Source organism: Dendroctonus ponderosae, unplaced genomic scaffold (assembly GCF_020466585.1).
Source record: "Dendroctonus ponderosae isolate FM_Combo_2020 unplaced genomic scaffold, Dpon_F_20191213v2 Dpon_F_20191213_12, whole genome shotgun sequence".
In the NCBI taxonomy this organism is placed as follows: domain Eukaryota; kingdom Metazoa; phylum Arthropoda; class Insecta; order Coleoptera; family Curculionidae; genus Dendroctonus; species Dendroctonus ponderosae.
This window is the reverse complement of record NW_026017316.1, coordinates 2522101-2540773: the sequence shown is the minus strand read 5'-3', so window position 1 is coordinate 2540773 and position 18673 is coordinate 2522101. Positions and strand designations below refer to the sequence as shown.

General features: G+C 61.8%; 8 protein-coding genes across 9 annotated transcripts in view; 4 read left to right on the top strand and 4 right to left on the bottom strand.

Annotated features, from left to right (window-relative positions):
* LOC109542004 (probable ATP-dependent RNA helicase DDX28) overlaps nucleotides 1–99 on the top strand; it is a gene marked incomplete in the record, with an annotated part of 2245 nt that extends 2146 nt beyond the window's left edge. Inside the window, 1 exon segment of the mRNA XM_048663000.1 lies at nucleotides 1–99. Coding sequence (XP_048518957.1) covers nucleotides 1–46 — 46 coding nt within the window.
* Nucleotides 35–3304, bottom strand: LOC109542001 (piwi-like protein Ago3). The gene is made up of 8 exons (XM_019911023.2): nucleotides 2931–3304; nucleotides 2730–2880; nucleotides 1974–2676; nucleotides 1259–1913; nucleotides 903–1207; nucleotides 571–848; nucleotides 374–502; nucleotides 35–321 (listed from the first exon to the last, which is right to left on the bottom strand). Exons 1-8 carry the CDS (start codon nucleotides 3069–3071, stop codon nucleotides 122–124), a joined length of 2562 nt encoding a protein of 853 aa, XP_019766582.2. The 5' UTR covers nucleotides 3072–3304; the 3' UTR covers nucleotides 35–121.
* Nucleotides 3305–3391: 87 nt separating this feature from the next.
* On the top strand, nucleotides 3392–4441 carry LOC109542009 (ubiquitin-conjugating enzyme E2 S). Its single transcript, XM_019911033.2, has 4 exons — nucleotides 3392–3510; nucleotides 3570–3723; nucleotides 3786–3973; nucleotides 4032–4441. Exons 1-4 carry the CDS (start codon nucleotides 3496–3498, stop codon nucleotides 4284–4286), a joined length of 612 nt encoding a protein of 203 aa, XP_019766592.1. The 5' UTR covers nucleotides 3392–3495; the 3' UTR covers nucleotides 4287–4441.
* Nucleotides 4385–5635, bottom strand: LOC109542008 (syntaxin-1A). Of its 2 annotated transcripts, none has more exons than XM_019911031.2 (5): nucleotides 5498–5635; nucleotides 5254–5443; nucleotides 4877–5196; nucleotides 4571–4819; nucleotides 4385–4518 (listed from the first exon to the last, which is right to left on the bottom strand). In XM_019911031.2, the coding sequence occupies exons 1-5, from the start codon at nucleotides 5531–5533 to the stop codon at nucleotides 4450–4452; spliced, it is 864 nt and encodes a 287-aa protein (XP_019766590.2). In that variant the 5' UTR covers nucleotides 5534–5635; the 3' UTR covers nucleotides 4385–4449. The 2 variants fall into 2 exon arrangements, with proteins under 2 accessions (XP_019766590.2, XP_019766591.2); XM_019911032.2 differs by having other exon boundaries at nucleotides 5254–5428.
* Nucleotides 5615–9927, bottom strand: LOC109541997 (cilia- and flagella-associated protein 65-like). The gene is made up of 11 exons (XM_048662983.1): nucleotides 9793–9927; nucleotides 9519–9738; nucleotides 9222–9469; nucleotides 8784–9162; nucleotides 8052–8719; nucleotides 7315–7998; nucleotides 6914–7259; nucleotides 6555–6861; nucleotides 6254–6506; nucleotides 5988–6202; nucleotides 5615–5933 (listed from the first exon to the last, which is right to left on the bottom strand). The coding sequence occupies exons 1-11, from the start codon at nucleotides 9925–9927 to the stop codon at nucleotides 5615–5617; spliced, it is 3774 nt and encodes a 1257-aa protein (XP_048518940.1).
* Nucleotides 9928–9968: 41 nt separating this feature from the next.
* Nucleotides 9969–12101, bottom strand: LOC109541996 (insulin-like growth factor-binding protein complex acid labile subunit). Its single transcript, XM_019911018.2, has one exon. It carries the CDS (start codon nucleotides 11402–11404, stop codon nucleotides 9974–9976), a length of 1431 nt encoding a protein of 476 aa, XP_019766577.2. The 5' UTR covers nucleotides 11405–12101; the 3' UTR covers nucleotides 9969–9973.
* A 110-nt stretch (nucleotides 12102–12211) lies between these two features.
* Nucleotides 12212–13020, top strand: LOC109542010 (apolipoprotein D). Its single transcript, XM_019911034.2, has 3 exons — nucleotides 12212–12399; nucleotides 12458–12588; nucleotides 12656–13020. Exons 1-3 carry the CDS (start codon nucleotides 12286–12288, stop codon nucleotides 12996–12998), a joined length of 588 nt encoding a protein of 195 aa, XP_019766593.1. The 5' UTR covers nucleotides 12212–12285; the 3' UTR covers nucleotides 12999–13020.
* A 119-nt stretch (nucleotides 13021–13139) lies between these two features.
* On the top strand, nucleotides 13140–18673 carry LOC109542012 (the record flags this gene model as incomplete). Its single annotated transcript, XM_048662992.1, is given in 10 exon segments — nucleotides 13140–13359; nucleotides 14383–14529; nucleotides 14587–14722; nucleotides 15889–15999; nucleotides 16716–16849; nucleotides 16914–17004; nucleotides 17052–17899; nucleotides 17958–18172; nucleotides 18224–18415; nucleotides 18476–18673. Coding segments are annotated over 10 exon segments (2110 nt in total), but the record flags the coding sequence as incomplete, so codon positions are not given.

Here is an 18673-nt window from a genome sequence, read left to right as displayed (position 1 = left end):
CGGCCCGCCCACCCTGCCCAGTCACCCGCTAGCGTTAGCAACTTAACTGTATATTTCGCATCGTTAACCTAATTTGAACGTAAAACATTGTTTCGTAAGCCTAGTGGTTTGGATTGGCCCCTCACAGGTACCACAGTCGGTCGGCCAGCGCCGGGCTCGGCTCGGTCTTGAGCTGCTGCCCCACCATGGCGGCCAGCTTGTGCGCGTACTGGCAGGGCGCCGGCACGCGGATCGTCCCCGGCCAATTGTAGTAGAGATGGCACAGTTTGTAGCACAGCCGCTGCACGTGGTCGGGCTTCAGCCGGCACGTGTCGTGCAGCACTGCAACAATTCACCAATTGGCCAAGTGGGCTGAGTTGGGGGCGTGGCTTACCTATGTAGTGGGTGGGGTTGACGGTGCCTTCGCGCACGCTCTGCGGCACCATGAAGAAGTCGTACAGGTGCCTGCGCGTGATTGTGTGGTCCAAAACCGTCCCGGGCGGCGGGTTCTGCAGCTGCCCACCTGAAAAAAAGGAGTTTTGCAAACGCTTTGCACTGCTGGGAACCACCCAGCGGTGGCGCTGGACTCACTGGGGGCGCGATGGAAGAGCCGACTGCTGATCCGCTTCTGCACCACCACGAAGCAGATGGGGATGTCCAGCTCGAACCGCTTCAAAACGTCCTCGAACTGCTTGATCTCGTAGCGCTTGACGTAGTCCAGCTGGCCGTCGCCCGCTCCGTCCCGGATCACCACCACTTTGCTCGGGTAGGCGCCGCTCTGGTTCCGGAACTGCTCCAGGCCCTTGGCGAAGGCGCGCGGGTAGAAGTCGCCCAGCTCCTGCCCCTGGAAGGTGGCCGTCGAGTACCAGCTGCAATCGAGAAGTTTTACAGCCGGGCTAGATGGAGAGTGGCGCGCCCCCTACCGCGTGATACTCTCGTTCAGGCTGCTCACAAACCCGCACACAGACGGCTGGTTGACGCCCCCATGGTACACGTCAATGCCGCAAATCATCCAGCCGCGGAACGGAAACTTGACGGTCCACAGCGTGCCGCCCAGCTTGCAGTTGATCTGCAGCGCGATCTTCAGGATGATGGAGCGCGCCTTGTCGGGGCGCGACAGCGTGCGCGAGTTGATCACCTGCGACGCCACTGGCACGTCGGTGGAGCACAGCTTCTTGATGACGGCGTAGCGGTCGCTGCGCATCGACGGGCAGATGAACACCGCGGCCTGCGCAGAAAGGTTCTCCAGGTCAACCGGTTTGGGCGGCGCTCCACATACCTGCACAGAAGTGTCGATTTTCGTGCGGATGGCCGACACGTAGGTGGCGGTGTTGTCGTTGGGCAGCCTCTCCATGCGCGGCGCCCCGATATGGTAGCCCAGCGAGGGGGCGAGCCGCGTCATATGGGCGGCGAACTCCTGCGCCATCTTGGCGTCCTGACTGGTGTAGAACAGCACCCAGTTGAGCAGGTCCATGGGGCCGGTCACCTCGCAGTTGGTCATCGTGCGGCCCCAGTCGGCCCCGGCGCCCGCCGGCCGCATCTGCTGGCTGCCGAACACGATCTGCTCCATCTCGAGCTGGCGCCCACTGAGCGGCAGATTGTCGTCGGCCAGGCGCAGCCCCCAATCGCCCAGGATCTGCTGCACGCGCTCATTGCTGCGCACGTTCCGCAAGTAGGTGCGCAGCGCGAGAGCGCGCTGCTGCGGCGTGACGCGCGTGTGCAGCGCCACGTCTTTCATCACGCGGAAATCGTTGCGCATCGCGTCGGTCAGCCCCGTGAGGGTGCACAGCTCGGGGATCAGGCACACCATGCGCCCCTCCAGTTCGGGGGGCGTGTTCTTCTTCAGCCGCCTGCGGTGCAGCAGCAGCGGCTGGCTGGGGTCGGCGATGGTGATCTTGTACATCATCTTGTAGTACTCCATGAAGCTGATTTCCCTGCGAACTCGAAGAACAAATTGCAGTGCTGCCAGATGGGGGGCAAATTCCCGCACTCACCTGCCATCGCTGGTCGGGAAGGTGTCCCTCGGAGTCATGTCCCAGAGGATGTCGTCGATGATGTAGGACTTGTTGTTGTACTTGGTGAGCACGAGCGAGCCCAGCAGGTTGCGCAGCGCCGCCTCCTTGAAGTGCGCCGGGCTGCTGACGCACTTCAGCTCATTGAGCAGCTCGTAGGCGTTCTCTGTGCGCAGCACGCGGTGCTGCGTGTCCAGACAGAGCATCAGGCCGTCCTCCAGCTCGTCCACCGCCACCACAAAGCCCGGATAAACTTCCAGCTTCCGCTGCGGGATCAGCTCGCGGTGCTGCGGATCGAAGTAGTTGTGCCCGATCTGCACGTAGAGCAGCAGATGCATGATGCGCTTGAACAGCACGTTGTACAGGTGCAGACACTCGCGATCGCCCAGACTCTTCTGCCGCTTGTAGGTGATGGTGACGGTCACATCGGTGGCGTCGTCCGGCATCTTCGCCTGGAATTGGGCCTGCGCCCCCCGCGCGTTGTTCGGCAGGTAGAGGCAGGCGCCCCCGTCGAACACTTTGGCGCGACTGGCGCCCTCCAGTATCTGATTAACCAGGCGAATTCGGTTGTTTTTGGCGTCCACATCGGGGCTGAACGCCACCTCGTACTCGAACACCCCCTGGCCGGGCTGCACCTTCAGTCGTATGTAGTTCACCGATAGATCAATTGGCTTCCCGCTGGCGCCTACAAACCACCAGAACCTACTAATTAGCCCTGGCAGGGCTCCACAGTCTTACCTCGATAGTGGGTGACTTGGGGCGCCTCCTCCAGTTCCACAGCGGCTAGGCTCTGCGTCACATGCTCGACAGTAGGGGTCGCAGCCGCCGGCTCGCCCCCCACAGGGGCCAAGCTTTTCATGCGGATCTTCTCCAGCAGCGCCGCCCTGCCCTGAAACCCATCTCAAGCGGGAACGGTCGGGAAATGGGGTTAGGACTTACCCGCGGGGCTTTGGGCTCCTGGCCACTCACGCCGACGCCGTGCAGCATGGCCTCGCGCTCCCGCTTTTTGCGCTCGAACAGCGCCTGCAGGATGGCGCCGCGCCCCTTGGGCTCGGGGGCCCTCGAATTCTCCGAAGACATTGTTGCTAGCGCAACGCAAAACACAACGCTCAACTGGTGTCCGCAGATAGGTTAGGACAGTGCACAGATCACAGAGGTGCTCGCTCTGTAATCTGTGGGACTGGTGACGGCGTTGCCGACACCGCGCAAATCGCCAATCGGGCGCGGCTCCAAATCGGCATTTTCGCTCGAAGCAATTTTTCATGTACTCATGTACTTAATTAGTCCAGGTTCGTGTTTCGTCGCTATTTTTCTTAATATTTGCCCCAGTTTTTTCCTTAAAAAAAAAAAAACGAGCAAACATGCGACAGCGTTGTCAAACCCCAGCAGTCGGTCATCCACAGTTCACCCGCGCCACCCTGTCACTTGTCACGCCATTCGCCAAACAAACGTTCGCTTTTTTTGTTATGGAAAAGATCGGCTGCTGAGAGGCTGCGCCCTGACGATGATGGCCGGTAATGTAAGTAGCCGGGTGGGGCTGAGCCCCCCAGTGACGCCCCATTAAATGCGCCCTTTCAGATGTCGAACAACGTGGAGAATTTGTCGCCGCAAACGATCCGAATGGTGGCGCGCGAGATGCAAGAGCTGGCCAACAGCCCCCCGGAGGGCATCAAGGTGCAGGTGAACGAGGAGGACATCACTGACATCCAGGCAATGGTTGAGGGCCCCGCAGGTAAGCGGTTCGAGCCGATTAAGGGGGCGTGTGGTTAAACAGCGGCGGCCGGTGCGTTGCAGGTACCCCCTACAGCGGGGGCATGTTCCGCGTCAAGCTGTCACTCGGCAAAGGATTCCCGACGGAGCCCCCCAAAGCCTACTTTTTCACCAAGATTTTCCACCCGAATGTGGCGCCCAACGGGGAGATCTGCGTCAACACGCTGAAGAGGGACTGGAAGTCGGATCTCGGACTCAAACACATCCTGCTGGTGAGTGGGAGGCCCAAGAGGGCGTGGCCTAGAGCTAACAGTTCCCCCATTGGTCCAGACCATCAAGTGTCTGCTGATCGTGCCCAATCCGGAGTCGGCGCTCAATGAGGAGGCGGGCAAACTGCTGCTGGAGCACTACGACGACTATTTCCAGCGGGCGAAAATGATGACCGAAATCCATGCGCAGCCCCACAAGAGCAAAGCGTGCGCCCCCGAGGGGCCGCAGGCCAAAAAGGCGGCCACCGACAAGAAGCTGGCCGCCGACAAGAAGAAGGTCCTCAAGGAGAAGAAGCGCACGCTGAAGCGCTTATGAGAGGTGTGTGTGTGTTGATATGTGTAGATTTTGTATTAAGTGTGCCGCCCCCACAGGGGGGCGGCGGCCATTTTCGTGCAATCCCATTGATTTGTGCGTGCGATTACGATGATTTTTATTTAATTTTAATAAAACGTGATTGATTCTGAACAAAACCGGCCAGTCACTTGAAGATCAGCGCCAGAATGATGATGGTGAGCAGCACCAGGGCGACGATCACGATGATTTTCGTCTGCAACCAATCGGCGCGTTAGCTCGAGCCGCCCACCCCCCACCACGCCCACCTTGAGGTACTTGCTGCGCTTGTCCCGCCCCTTTTTCAGGTCGTCCCGCCCCCGGCCCACAAAGTCCTGCGCCAACTCCGCCTGGTACTCGACCCGATCGATCACCTCCTGCTGGTCGTCGATCAGGATCGCCATCTGCAGGAACAGATCGCGGACGTCGGCCAGCATGCGCTCGATCTTCAGCAGCTGCTGATGGCGATCCTCCAGGTCCTGCAGCACCCGCTTGGCCTCGGCAGTTTCCGCCAGAATCTGCAGGCAGAAGTTCAAAATCATCGCGACTCATCGGGAGTGGAGAGGGTCACGGACGTTTTCAGTGAAGACCTGCAGGTCGCCGCCCTCGTGGAGCAGCTGATCGAGCTCCGCCTCCGAGATGCGCACGCCCTTGGCGCGCAGCTGCGCCTCCAGTTGCGCCTTCTTCACGTGGCGCAGCTGCTCCAGCTGCGCGTTGCTTTGCGCAAAGGCCGTCTGGAAGCGCGCCTTCAGCGTGTTGTATTGGATGTGCTGGATGCGCCCGGCCGCCGACCGCGCGTCGCCCAGCTGCGCCTCGAAGCTGCGCAGCTTCGCGTGCACGCGCTGCGCAACGCTCGCATTGGCCTGGAAGAGGGCGTCGATCTTCTCGTTGAGCGCTGCAACCAGTCGTCTGCCTCAAAACCCTCCGTCGCCCCACTCACCCACTCACCCACCTCGCTGATCAGTGTTGAAGTCCTCGACTTGGCGCAGGTGCGCCCTGAGGGCGCCCACGTTCTCCTCGATAGTCTCCACCCATTGGCGCAGCACCTCCGCCCATTCCAGCGTTGCCAGCAAATCAGGCGCCGTCAAGGGCTGGGCTTCTTCGTCGCTGGGCGCCGCCCCATTGGCCTGTTGGTTGGTTGCCTGCAGGGGTTTTTTCGAGTGGAAAATCAATCGCACTTAACCTCCAAAACTCACTTTCTGTCTGAGCTCCTGCAGCCGGTCCCTGGCCATCGCACTGGCGTTTATTTACCTGTGCACTATCTAATCTAAGGTGGGCAACGCCTGGGCGCGGCGGCGTTGCCAACGCATCCACTAATTAAGCAGGGAGTGGGTGTCGGGTGGGCGGCAGGCGCACTGCTGGTTGCGGCAAGTGTAGCGCGCGCCCACTATGGACTGCCGAAGGTTGGGCGGCGTCGGCTGAGGGGCGGGGCATCGGGCTGCGCACAGGCCCTGATGGATCAGGCGGCGCAGAAGGCGCCCCATCAGAGGCGGGCTGGGCTGGCGGAGGAAACGCCCAACTTCCCGCGCCCGCTGCTCCTGATTGGTCGCCGTGAACTGGCTGTAGAAGCAGTGGGGGGCGCGCGCCGCCCCCAGCAGGAGACTGCGCATTTTCTGCCCAAACACCACCTGGCTGTAGCGGACTTATTATTAGCCGATTGGCGCCTAGAGCGGCAGCATCGCTTACGCCAGTCCCTCCTCCAGCACCCGGCTGAACACTGCCGCCTCCACCGGGGTGGGGGCGGCCGGCGGTCGCCCCTCCCTCAGAGCAGGCTCTGGAGGGTGCAGCGCCTGCTCGTCCCACGGCCTGCCGGCAAAGTCCTTCGGGTGCATGGAGGCGACATCTACGGCCAGCGAGGCAAACAAAACGGGCGGATCGGGAACCACCCGAATCGGATTGGCCTGCAACAGAGCCCCCAGTGGAACAGGGTTTGCGTCCCCGCTAATACTCACCGGCCGTTTGGCGCCTGACGGCTCGTCCAGCATGAACTCGTCGATTCGGCGCTGCGCCGCCTGATGGCGCTCCGCGGTCAGCTGGTGCAACAGCGCATCCGAGTACTGCACCAGTTGGCATGGCAACAGCACGGTGGCCACGCAGGGCGTGGCCAACGTGCGCACCTCCACCACCAGCGGGTGGATCTCCTTGGGCAGCAGCAGGCCGCTAGGGGGCTCCACGCGCACTTCCAGCGCCCCCTCGATGCGCACGCTAAACAGCGCAACTGTAGCCGGTGGACGCTCGCTTTGATCGACTTACTCCCTCCACGTGTACTGGACCACTTGATTGCGCGCGGTGTTTTTCACGAAGACCAACTGGGCGTGGCTGCCCCAGGTGGGGAGTGGGGGCGGCGCCAGCCAATCAGCCGAGAGACTGGCGGGAAAGGTGCTGCCCAGCCTGCTGGCGCAGGGCGGGGCTACCGGCGTGGGGGGGCGCGCCCCCCCACCCAACCCCCGGCCCTGCAGCTGCAGCGCASCAACCAGCGCCCCCTCTGGGCCATCGGCGAAGCCGTAGCTGAGCGCCAGCTCGCCTGAGTACATTTGGGTCTCCACTGGCTGGAACTTGACTGCGGAACTCTCGTGCTGTCACATGAACGTCAGCTGTCAACTGTCACTCACCGAGCAAGGGCTTGCGCGTCTGCGGCTGGATCTCGTCGACAGGGTTAACGACCAGCAGCCACTGGAGGGCGCTGCCGTCCACCTGCCAACGGATCGCCCGCCCACTGCAGTTGTACAGCCAGAAGCACTGCAGGGGCGGCAGGTGGTCGCCCAGCGAAACCGGCGCCAGCTCCATGCGGAAGGTGGGCGTGTAGGTGGAGAGGCGTGGCTCATCCGGGTCCACCCCGTACACCTCAAAGTGCCACAAAACCGTGCGGTTGTTGCTCAGCCGGAGGGCGAAGCCCAGGGGCGTGGCCCCTGCCACCCCGTACTTGACCACAATGTTCACCACTTTGCTGGCGCCGGCCTGCAACAGTGCAGGTTAAATGGGCGGGGCGCTAGGCCGGAGGGGGCGTGGTTACCGGCAGGCTGAGCGCCAGGGGCGTGATGCTGAGGGCGGGGCGATGCGGGCACTGGAAGCCCCGCCCACGCTTCGACAGGCCGCCGCTGATTTCCTGCATGGTGCAGTCGCACAGCTTGAGCCGCTTGAGGGTCACGTCGGTGTCAAAGTCGCTGACATTTCCAAGCGTCAGCCGCGCCCAGAACTCCTGCTCCCCGTCGACTGGCAGCTCGGGCAATCGCGATCGATGCTCCAACGTTTGGTCGTTGGCAACGTGGCGGAGGGCGTGGTTTAGCGCGGCCACGCCCAAGTACGCCTCGTAGAGGTCGCGCCTGGCGAAGAGGGCGCCAAAGTTGTGCTCCACCACTCCCTCTATCTGCACGATCGGAAACTCGGCCTCATAGCGAAGTGTAAACAGCGCGGTGGGCGTGCCGGTAACCAAGGGCGAGTCCTTCACCAGCCTGTTGTAGTAGCCGAAGCTCAGCGTGGCTCCGCCCACTATGGAGGCGACGCCGCCCACCATGAAGCGCTGACTCTCGCGCGCCTTCACCTCGCCAAAGCTGGGCCTGATGTGGATGTTTTTGTCCTCGCCACTCTGACAGGCCTGGAAGTAGACGGCGGTGTTGCCGAAGTTGGACGCGTCAAACTGACATTTCAGGCGGTGCCCGAAGGGCACCCGACCAAAGTCCTCCGAACTGGGGCAGGCCTGCAGGAACAACCAGCGAAAATCGGGTTAAAGTCTGAGAAGGATTGGCTTACGCAAAGCTGGGAATACGAGCACTCGGCAACAATGTCCACGGGCAGGTCGTGGCTGTGGCCGGTGACGGCGCCACTGGCGTCCACAATGCGCAGCAGGCAGTGGAAGCGTTCGGTGCTGGGCGCGCATTGGCTGCCCGTCACCTTGACAACCAGCGTCAGCGTCTCATTGGGCGGCAGGCGGCCCGTCATCGGCGCCACGCCCACCATCTTGCCCAGTTGGAACTGAAAGTCCACCGGGCAGAGGGAGGAGTTTCTCATCGGCACCTCCACCTCCTTCTGGGAGCCGTCCTGTACGGCGCCGGCGTCGATGCGGTTGCCCCGCCCTATTTCGACGCGAGGCACGCACGTCAGCCCGTGGAAGTAGAGGGGGAGCGCCCGCCCATTCACCACCACTTGCCACGCCTCCATGTAGGCCTTGGCCGCGCCCTGCTCGGTCTGCAGCCGGACTGCCACGATCTGCCAGTGCCGGAACACGCCCATGCGGGGCTTCACCCTGATGTTGGTCGCCTTGGGCGACTCCAGCCGGAACTGCACGGGCAGGTGGCTGCGGTTGCGCATTAGAAACGTGGTGTTGGCAACGTCGCCAGGCGCACACGGCGGCCAATAAACTGTCTCGGGCAACAGCTGCACGTGACTGATCCACTGCTGATTGGCTGGGAAGGAGTGGGCTGCAACATCAAAGGGAGGAGCCTGATTGAAGCTGTGGTGGGGGGAGTGAGGGCGGTGGTAAACCTTGCACATATAAAGACAGGCAAGTGGCGGCGTCCACCTGCCCCAGCAGGGTTTCGTGCAGCAGGCCATAGGGGGCGGCAGCGGCCAGCTGCAGTTGGATCTGCTGGCGGCCAAGGGGCGGCACTTCCACAGTGGGCGGCGCCACCACCACCCGCCCCCCTGTCTGCTGGCGCCAGTCCACCTGCACTGTTTTCGCGCTCTGGTTGCTGATGTTCGCCAGCAAAGTGCTGGGAGTGGGGGCAAAGCCCACGTCAAAACTGGGCGGCTCCACCGTCACTGCCCCCTCCTCGAAGTAGGCGGCGAAGCCGCACAGCTCGTCGATCGGGGTGGGGCTGGGCCCCACCCCTTCCCCACCCGCTAGGTGCAGCATCAGGGGCTCCTAGTGGGGAAGCGAGCAGTAGATGGCGCTGAAGCAGCGCAGCAGCTGCGCAAACTCACGCAGTTCCACACCAGACAGAAGATCTTGCGCACGAACACGCCCCCTCGCGGCGGAGAGAAGCGCACGCTCAAAAACGCGTAGCCATGCGGCGCCACCACGCCCTCCAGCGGACGCACCTGGAAAGCATCGCCCTCTGGGTGATGGATCTGGAAGCGGGCTGACGTCGGCGAAGCGTTGCGCAGCTCGACTTTGCGCTCGCCCCGCCCACCAAACTGCAGCCGGTTGACGGACAGCATGCAACGCGGCCCTGCACAGTGGGGTTAAGTGCCCGGCGCCCCGCCCCAGGCCGCGCCTACCTTCAGCCACGCCCCTCACTGTGATCTTGATGTGCTCGCCGTCGCTGTCGGTGTAGTCGAACACTTCAAGGTCGCGGCCGCTGCGCATGATCGGCTGGTACGTCACCAGCAGCCGGAAGTCCTGCGCGGGCGCCAGCACCCCCTGGCGGTGGTCCAGCGCGAAGTTGCGCCTGACCAGGTCGGTGGGCGCACTGCGCGTGATCGAGTAGCTGATGAGTTCCTGCAAAGGCACAGCAAAGGTGGGTGGGGGGCGGCGGGGCGTTCGCGCACTTACCTGCGTCATCGGGCGCATGAACGTGACCAATCGGGTGCGTTCGCGGAAGATCTCCACGCGCCCGAAGTCAAGGTCGATGTTGCGCCCCTCCATCCCCTCGGCGGCTGAGCCCGGCGGCGCTGCGCATCCGTCCATTTTGCTAGCGACGTCTGAATGACAACTGACTGGCAGGTCTGCCGGGTTAATCAAACTGCATTGTTGCCAAAGGTTTGGTTGATTTAATTGCGTAAGCATCAGGTAAAACACAACAAAAACAACGCGAGTGAGGTAGATGGAGTGACAGGGGAGTGGTGGGGCTAAAAGGCGGCGGTGAGGAGCAGCGCGACGCACACGGCCAGGGGGAGGGGCGGANGGGGCCCGGCTCGGGGCGCGTGCAGACGTCTTTGGCGTAGGCGGGGCTGTCATCGGGGCTGCAACCTGCTGTCAGGCAGACAGTGACGTTGGCTGCGCTGTAGTAGGCGAGCATGCGCGCGAAAAACTCGCACTCCAACGAGCAGTTGGCGAGCACCAGCTCTTTGAGGTGGGGCATGTTGCGATGGAGGTGGGCGTGGTCGAAGACGCGCAAGCCGCTGCCACTGAGGTCCAGCACTTCCACGGCCTCTAGCGGCTCGTCGTGCGCACTAAACAGCAGTTGGGCGATCGGGTTGTCATTGAGCCACAGCACGTGCAGGTGGGCCATTTTGTCGAAGTGCGCCAGCGCCACCTGCCGCAAGCGGTTGCGCACCAAGTCGAGCACGCGCAGCGCGTCCAACCCGATGAAACCGTAGGGCTTGATGTGCGCGATCTGGTTGTCCGCCAGATGGAGCACGCGCAGGCTGCGCAGCCCGTTGAACGCGCTCACCTGCACCTCGCGCAGCCGATTGCTGCGCAGCTGCAGCTCGAGCAGGCCGGCCAGCGGCCGGAAATTGTACTGCACCAGGAAGTCGATGCTGTTGTTGTTCAGATAGAGGTACTGCAGCTTGGCCAGGCCCACAAAGGCGTTCTGGTGGATCTCCAGCAGCCCGTTGTGCTCCACATAGAGGATCTTGAGGCTGGCCAGCGGCCGGAAGCTGCGCTCCTGCAGGCGCCGCAGCGCATTGTGGTTCAGATAGAGGTACTGGAGGCGGTCCAGGCCGGCGAAGGCCTGCAGATGCAGCGTTGCCAGCTGGTTCCTGCTCAGGTTGAGCAGGTCGAGGCCGCGCAGCTCTGCGAACGCGCCGGCGCCCAACTGCTGCAGACAGTTGAGGCTGAGGTCCAGCTGCAGCAGCCGCTGCAGCCCGTCAAAGCACTGCGGCTCCAGGTACTCGACGCGGTTGCCGCGCAGGCTCAGCCCCTTGAGCAGGTAGAGGCTGCCGAAGGCCCGTTTGCGCAGGCTCACGGTGCGGCTGCGCCCCAGCTCCAGGTAGCTGAGGCTGTTGCGCGCATACGGAAAAGTGCGCGCATCGATCACCGGCAGCGCACACTCGACGCAGCGGATCCAGTGGGTGGCGTTGGGGCGCAGCCTCTGGAAGTAGGCGGCGTCCACGCCGCTGCACTGCAGCTGCGCCCTCTCTGGCGCCGCTGCGCAACCACCGTCCACACAGAGCGGGCGCCGCACGGTTGCCCACAGCAACAGCACCAACCACGTCGCCATGACACCAATGACAATGCCTGTCAACTGAGCTACCGGGTGAGCCAAATGGGAACCTGCCTGAGCGCGGGTACTCGCGTACTGATGGCAATCGACCCGTTTTTTCAACAGTAATTGTTGAAACGTGGACTCGAGGCGCTCACTTTTTTAGCGCGCATCCCATTAGGGAGCGCTCGCGCCCCCGGCCGAAGCGCGGATGGCCTTGGCGCCGGTTCACGTGGCCGATTAGCGTTAGCGGCGCGTTACAGGCGGAGGGGGCGCCGCAGCGCCCTAATCTCAGCTGCGCAGCAAGGCGGCCCGAGCAGTGCCGTGCCCAGGTAACCGAATATCGGGGCCGGATTAGCTGCGCGATGAACAGGAAGGAAGCTCGATCGGGGCGTATCGCGTGACGCGCCCGGGTTTCACCGGAGATCCCGTTACGGGGCGCACTTGGCCGGCTTCCCTTTTTCAGCCCAGCGCAGAAAAACTGGCCATGTTGAGTTATAGAAATATTTCCCAATATTTTTGAAAAATAACCGTTTAGAGTGCGACAGCGATACCTCCAGCACGCGCCCCAAGCGCTGGCGGTATCGCGCTCTCGCTCCCTCAAGCCAGCGCTAATTCGCATGCGGGGGCACCACGTGCTGTGACCCCCCGCATAGCTAATGCGGCCTTGAATCCTTCGCCCCCCGAAGCGGGGGCCGTGGGGCCCTCTGCCCGCTCCCTTGGGGGCTCGGCGGGGGCCTGGGCGGGCTCGGGGGGCTGCGCCCCAGATCCTGACCCCAACTTGCGGCGTTCCCGGGCGGGACAAAGTCCACCGGCGCACATTAATGCTAATTGAATGCATCGATTCCTCGGCAAAGTGTTAAAAGTCCGGTCAAAGCTACGCGTCGATTGCTCGCAGAATGGTCTCCATGGTGTGTCTGGTGGTTTTAGGGGCCCTGGCCGGGGCGGGCTGGGGCTACGGCCTGGGCGGCTGCCCCCGCCTGGGGTACATGCCCCAGTTCAACATCAGCCGGGTAAGTTCTGCTCCCTGGGCGACTGAAATGTGGGCGCACTTAAGGGTTGCGGTTGCAGTTCAGCGGCAAATGGTACGAAATCGAGCGCTCCTTCTACCTGATGGAGCTGGTGGCCAGCTGCGTCAGCGTGGAGGTCGAGCAGAAGCGCCCCGACCAGTTGGAGGTCTACGTCAGCTCCAGGAGTCGCGTGTAAGTCCACGCCAGTGAAATGTTGAATGGGGGCGCATCCGCCATTTCGTCCACGGCCACGTTGCAGGTCGGGGATTTTCTCGATTAGTGAGGGCACGGCCACGCCCACTAAGCGGGACGCCAGCCTGCTGCTCTACCGGGTGTCCAGCCGCCTGCCCAAGCTGCTCAACCGGTACCTGCCGGGCGCCGGCTACTACCAGGTGCTGAGCACCGACTACACCAGCTACGCCCTGCTCTACTCCTGCTCGAACTTCCACCTGTTCCACACCGACCTGATCTGGGTGTGGGCGCGCTCCAAGGAGATCGGGGTGGGGCTGCGCGCCCACATCTACCAGACCCTCGCCCAGAACCGCCTGGACCCCGAGCGCCTCACGCTCCCGAAAAACAAAAACTGTACTGATGACTACTGATTAAATCGGCGATTTTCCCCCCTTTCGGTGATTTGACCGGGCGGCGGCAACGCCGCCTGCTATCGCAGCTGTTGTCGCGCACGCCTATGGCCGCAGCGGCTCGCCTGCGCCCAATCGGAGCGCCCGATGCCGGTCACGTGAGCGTCTGAGACGTGACTTTTGCGCCAGTCGACTGTTTCCTGTGCTGTCAGTCAGTTCAGCGGCGTTTGTTGTTTGAGTGATCAGTTTCGTGGTCCGGAGCCCCACAGGGTCGATGTGGCGCTCCGCTGATGTGAGCAGTTCAATGTGCGCTGAGTGCTGAGTGGTTTTGTGCTGTCGCTGACATGCTCGGCGTGTTCAAGCGTCGCTGGAAGCCGAAAAGGTAGGCCAAGTTCCACTATTTTTAGTCGCGCAGCGGCTCTTTGTGTGCAAAAGGCCGCAAATCCGCTATCGATTGCGAGCGGCTGAGCGCCAAGCGCTCAGCACTCAGCTGTCAGCTGTTGCTTGGCTGCGCTATTGATTTTCTCTGAGTGCCGTGCGGGTGGGGGGTCGGCATCCAGCCTCCATCCATCCAAAGTTGACGTTTGTCACTTTACGTGCAAGGCTGTGGGGCTGCGCCCCCCCGAAATGTCAAGTGTCAATGGCCCGCCTGCATGACCGGAAACGGCAGGTGGCTGCAGCTGGGAGCACCCCATTTTTCCAGTGTTTATTTATTCGCTCATTTAGCCGATTTTCCTGCTTGCTGGCATTACGTAAAGCGCAGCTTAGCGGAGGCGTCACGCTGTCTGGCAACAAGGCCCCAATGCAGTTCACTGACCCACACTTCGCCGCGCATTGAGGCCAGCGGCGCTGTTTCCAACTGGCCCCGGTATTTGGCGCCGATGCGAAAACTCGCCGCCGTTTCCCCGGCAACGCCACTCAACCCCTCACTCGGTGTCCTTGTCAGGTGCACTGGCAGGCGGTTGCTGGCGGCTCTCGCTCCAATACCGGGCCGGTTTGGAAAGTGCTTCCCACTGGTCGGTACAATGGAGCAATGTCGGCAATCCGGCAACGGTGTGGCAGGTGGAGCGGACGCGGCACCAGCGAACCGGAACCGGTTGCCAGCTGCTGCGCACTTCCGCGCGAACTGGACCAATTAGAGGCCGAAGACCCGCATTGGCATTCTGGGTGACACATAAATAGCGGCCGCATCAACCGAAAATAGTGTGCGCTGGCCAAAACAGTTTGGCAACGCGCCAATTGGCGTAAGGGCGCAAAAAGGTCGGCAACCTGCTGGAATGCTTGCTGCAGCTGTGCTTTGATGGATTGCCGTCAATTTCCCGATCAAATGGGCCGTACGTGCCATTGTTTCAGCGCTCATCAGTTGCGGCGTTGCCACGGTTTCACCGGTTTCTTGTTGTTTCAGGACCAGCGGAAGTGCCCGAATCGCGTCCGAGTCCAGCCAGGAGCCTGACAGGCCGCGTTCGACCCACCAGGTGCATCCCGTGCTGGACGCGCGCCATCTGGTGGGCTACGAGAAAGACGGCGACACGCCGCCCCCACCGCCCCCCAGGTACGCAGGCGCCCCTGATGGGGAACTCGAGTGTGAGAAAGTCGGTTTGGGTTGCAGGTGTCTCCCTCTAGCGCCCAACATCTGCGTCGAGGCGGGGCGCATTCAGTTCGTGCGCCAGGAGGCGGAGGCGCCCCCCGCGCGGGTCACCCGCGGCCTGCAGACTGACGAGCAGGAGGATTTGGCGCGTGTCCAGGTAGGTGGCGCCACAAAATGTTACAATTTTTTTTTATTCGAATGATTCAAAAAGTGCCATTTTGCGAACAGAAGCGATGATCAAAAAGAAGCACTTTGCTTTAGCGTTCATTTGTTTTACTTTTACGCACGGACTTAAATGTGACACTTTGAACTTGCCACTGTCATTATATATTTTTTAGTATTTTTATTTAAAAATAACCGAAATGCTTTTTTAAGGAATTACGTAGGTTTATCAACAGCTATTGATCCTATTTTCAAGTTTACTTACAATTTGCAATTTATACCTTTGTTACAAGTTCAGTCTCATAATCGTTTTAATGGCCTACTTATCTACTTTTGCGATGTTGTCACACGTAAAACACGATCTTTTTAAGAAGCGCAAATGTCATGCAGAGTATGCTACATGCATACACCATCCCAAGACCACAGGTGTTTCAAGTTGAAAAAGTACTTAAACTTAATTAATCGATGCATTTTATTATTCGTGTAATCTTTCATTCGAATAAAAAATAGTGTTCGATACGAGGGCGAAAATTTGTTTTTCGAACTCGTCGTCGTGCGAAAAACGACATTTTTCGCCCTTGTATCGAAAACAACTATTTAAGTTTACTCACTGGAAAAGGGCCCCGGTTTAACGCCGATTCTTTTCCGCCCGCCCCGGTATGGGCGCGTTGTGCAAAAACTCCAGCCGCTCTCACGGCAACGGCCTTCAACACCTGGCAGGCTGTCCTTGTCGGGCGCATGGGCGAGCGGCCCCTGGAGGCTCTCGCTCCAATACCGGGGCCATTCGCCAAGTGCCGAAATAGGGACAAAATCGCCTAACTGTTAATCCGCGACGGATCTGGAAAATTAAAAATTTCCCAATTGGAAAAGCCCACAATTTTCTTTTTCGCGTTTGAACGGTAGAGAAAACGCGGTTAACTCGGCAACGGCGCTTCAGTCCCCCTCCAAATCCCCCCAGGAGGGTGCGTAAGCTGACCATCATCATCCGATTGGAGATAAAGAGCAGCATAAAAGGCAGGGGGGAGATTGGCGGTGTTTGATCCCCTTTGAATGATTGAATGGCAGCTGTGACACTTAGTTGACAGGCCCGGTAGTGCACCCTGTCCCCCCTCCACCGGCGACTTAGCGCTGTTTTTGACAGATGTTCGTTTGTTTTCGCAGACCTACTTGGAGGGGCGCATTGTCGAACTGGAGTTGGCGCTGGAGGCGGCTCAGAAGGGGGAGCTGCGCGACCGCCAAACGATCAGCAAGCTGAGCAAGCAGCTGAGCCGGGTGAGTGACGTCATTTTTTTGGGTTAATTCGAGGTTGGGGCCGCGAAACGCGCTTTCACTGCGGAGAGGCGCGTTGACCTCGAGGTCAGAGTTCGGGCGCCGCGACGCCCCCATTGAAAGCGAAAGTGATCGATCGTGCGAAAATTCCCCGCTGCCATGGTGCAACCAACGCGCTCCCCCCTTTGACAGGAAGTGTCAGATTTGAGTGGACGCCAGACAGACACCCTGTAGACTGGCGCGTATCAGCTGTAAGCGAGGGGCGACGGCCTGGGGGGGCGGCGCACAGGCGCACTCCAACCCCCCGCCGATTGTTTGGAAGGGCCCTGCTCCAGAGGGTGTTTGCACGCGAAGGGCGCATGTTGTGTCAGTGTCAAAGTGAAAGTGTTTTGGGGCCTCATGAATGGGCGCCACTCTCACCAGGACGGCGCCCCACGTAAGTAGTCCGAAGCTGGTCGTTAGTTGGGGGCCCCCCCGAGCGTGTTTTGGTTGGTCGTTAGGGCGACGGCTGGCAGTTGCACGTTGGCCACGTGAGTAATGGTGTAACGCGTCGGTTGCACCATTAAAGCGCACCGGTGGGGGAGTTTTCGCCCGCCGGCGGGCCCAAATCAATCGGGGGGAAGACGGCGTCCTTATCGATTGGCCGCGTCTTTGTTCCGCGTCGCCTGCGATGCGACTGAACGTGTTTTCGTGGTGTCAATGTGCTGTTTTGCTTGCAGCGAGATTCGGCGCAGCGGGATGCGGACCGTGAGCGCAGGCTGCGCATCGACAGCGACTCGCGCGCCAGGCAGGCGGCTCAGGAGGCGGCGTGCTGCCGCTCGCGCCTCAAGCTGCTCACGCAGGAGTTTGCCAGGTGAGTCTGTTTTCCGCTCCACCGGTTTGGGGCCGCTACTAAACCTCCGTTGTTGTCTGCGCAGAATGGAGGAGACCGTCAGGGCCATGTTGGCCTTTAAGAAGCAGGCGGAGCAGTTGCGGCAGGAGAAGGCCGCGTTGACTGTGGCCTTTGAGGTGAGCGCGTCTCGTGGGTGACGTTTTTACTGAATGCGCTGTTGCAGAACCGCTGCCAGCAGTACCAGAGCACCATCTCGCGGCTGAACTTGGAAATAACCGGGCTGAGACAGCGGCTGGAGGAGGCGGGCCGGGGCGCGCCCACCGAGGGCGTGCTGCAGGCGCACGCGGCGGCGCTGCGCAGCACGCGCCAATACGAGCGCTGCTTGGACGACGTGGCCAATCAGGTGGTGAAGGCGCTGCTGGCGCAGAAGGGCCTCAGAGAGGAGGTGGGGTGCCTGAATGGGCGCATCGAGGAACTGGAGGCGCAGAACCGCGCGCTCACCTCGATGCTGATGCATCAGCTGCGCGAGGAGCCGCCCGATCAGGAGTCGGGGCCTGCGGCGCAGCTCTGCACCTCGCTCAACTCGGATGTGGAGGACAATTGTGATAAACTGGTGCTGGCGGGCGACGCGCGCTTCTCCCTGGCGGACAAGAAGCGGCACCAGATGCTGACGCAGCTGTGGACCGAGTTGCGGGGCGGCGACGTGACGCCCAAGCGGCTGCTGGAGGCGCTGGGCGCCGTCGACTCGGCGCTGTGGGTGCCGCCCGCGCGCCCCATGTCCCTCAACCTGCAGCTGGCGGGGCGGCTGCGCCGCGCCCGCCCCGTGCTGGCGCAGTCGAGCTCGCGCAGCGAGGACGAGTCGCCCGAGAGCGGCAACCGCGACGAGGGCTACTCCACCATGTCGTCCGATGTGCAGGCGGACATGACGCGCACCTCCAACGACGCCACGTTGCCGCATCGCAGCCTGGAGGACCTGAAGGAGGCGAGCGACGAAACCGATCTGTCCACCGATTTGTCGGCGCGCCCCGACGTCCTCTACATTCCGCTCGACCTGCTCAGCCTCAAGCAACGGTAGGGCCCCGCCCCCCCGAACTCACACTAACCCAAACTAACGCGGCTTGGTTCGCAGGAACAGCTTCCCGCCCTGCAGGGACATGCTGCCGTTCCAGAGCGTGATGCGCAGCCTCTCGGACTCCCACCTCTGCTTGAAGATCACGGCGGCGCCCACCCCCAGTTGCGCGTGGGCGTCGCCGCTCTCCAGCAGCCCCTCCATCTTCCTGCTGGACCTGACGGAGAAGCGGCTGAACCCGCTGAGGCGCGCGCGCGCCTCCAGCGCGCTCTGGGGTAGGTTCGCGCCCAGGCGCCCTCACTGGAGCTAACCGGGCGCGCTTCTAGGGACGCCCGAGGAGCGGCTGGAGTGCACCGCGTGGGACGCCGAGTACATCCAGCAGTGGCTGCGCCTGGACGACGCGCCCAAGGACGTGCTCGAGCTGGAGTACGACCGCGCCGAGCTGGAGGACTGGAGCCTCAGCCTCTCCTCCGACGAGCTGCGCGAGCACTGGAGGCGCCTGGACGCGCCCACCCCAGGTACCAGTCGAGTAGTCGCCCTCAGGCCCGAGCTCGCTCACTCACTCACTTAACTTCCAGGGCAGATCTCGGTGGCGACGTTGCCGAGCATCCAGGAGAACAACGCGCTGGAGCTGGAGGAGGACGCCAACGAGTGCCTGTGGAACGACTCCAGCTACATGATGGACAAGGAGGGGCGCGAGCTCGTCACGCTGCTGATGGACGGGGCGCACGGCGCCCACCAGCAGTGGCCCTACGCGGCCAATGGGGCGCCCTCGC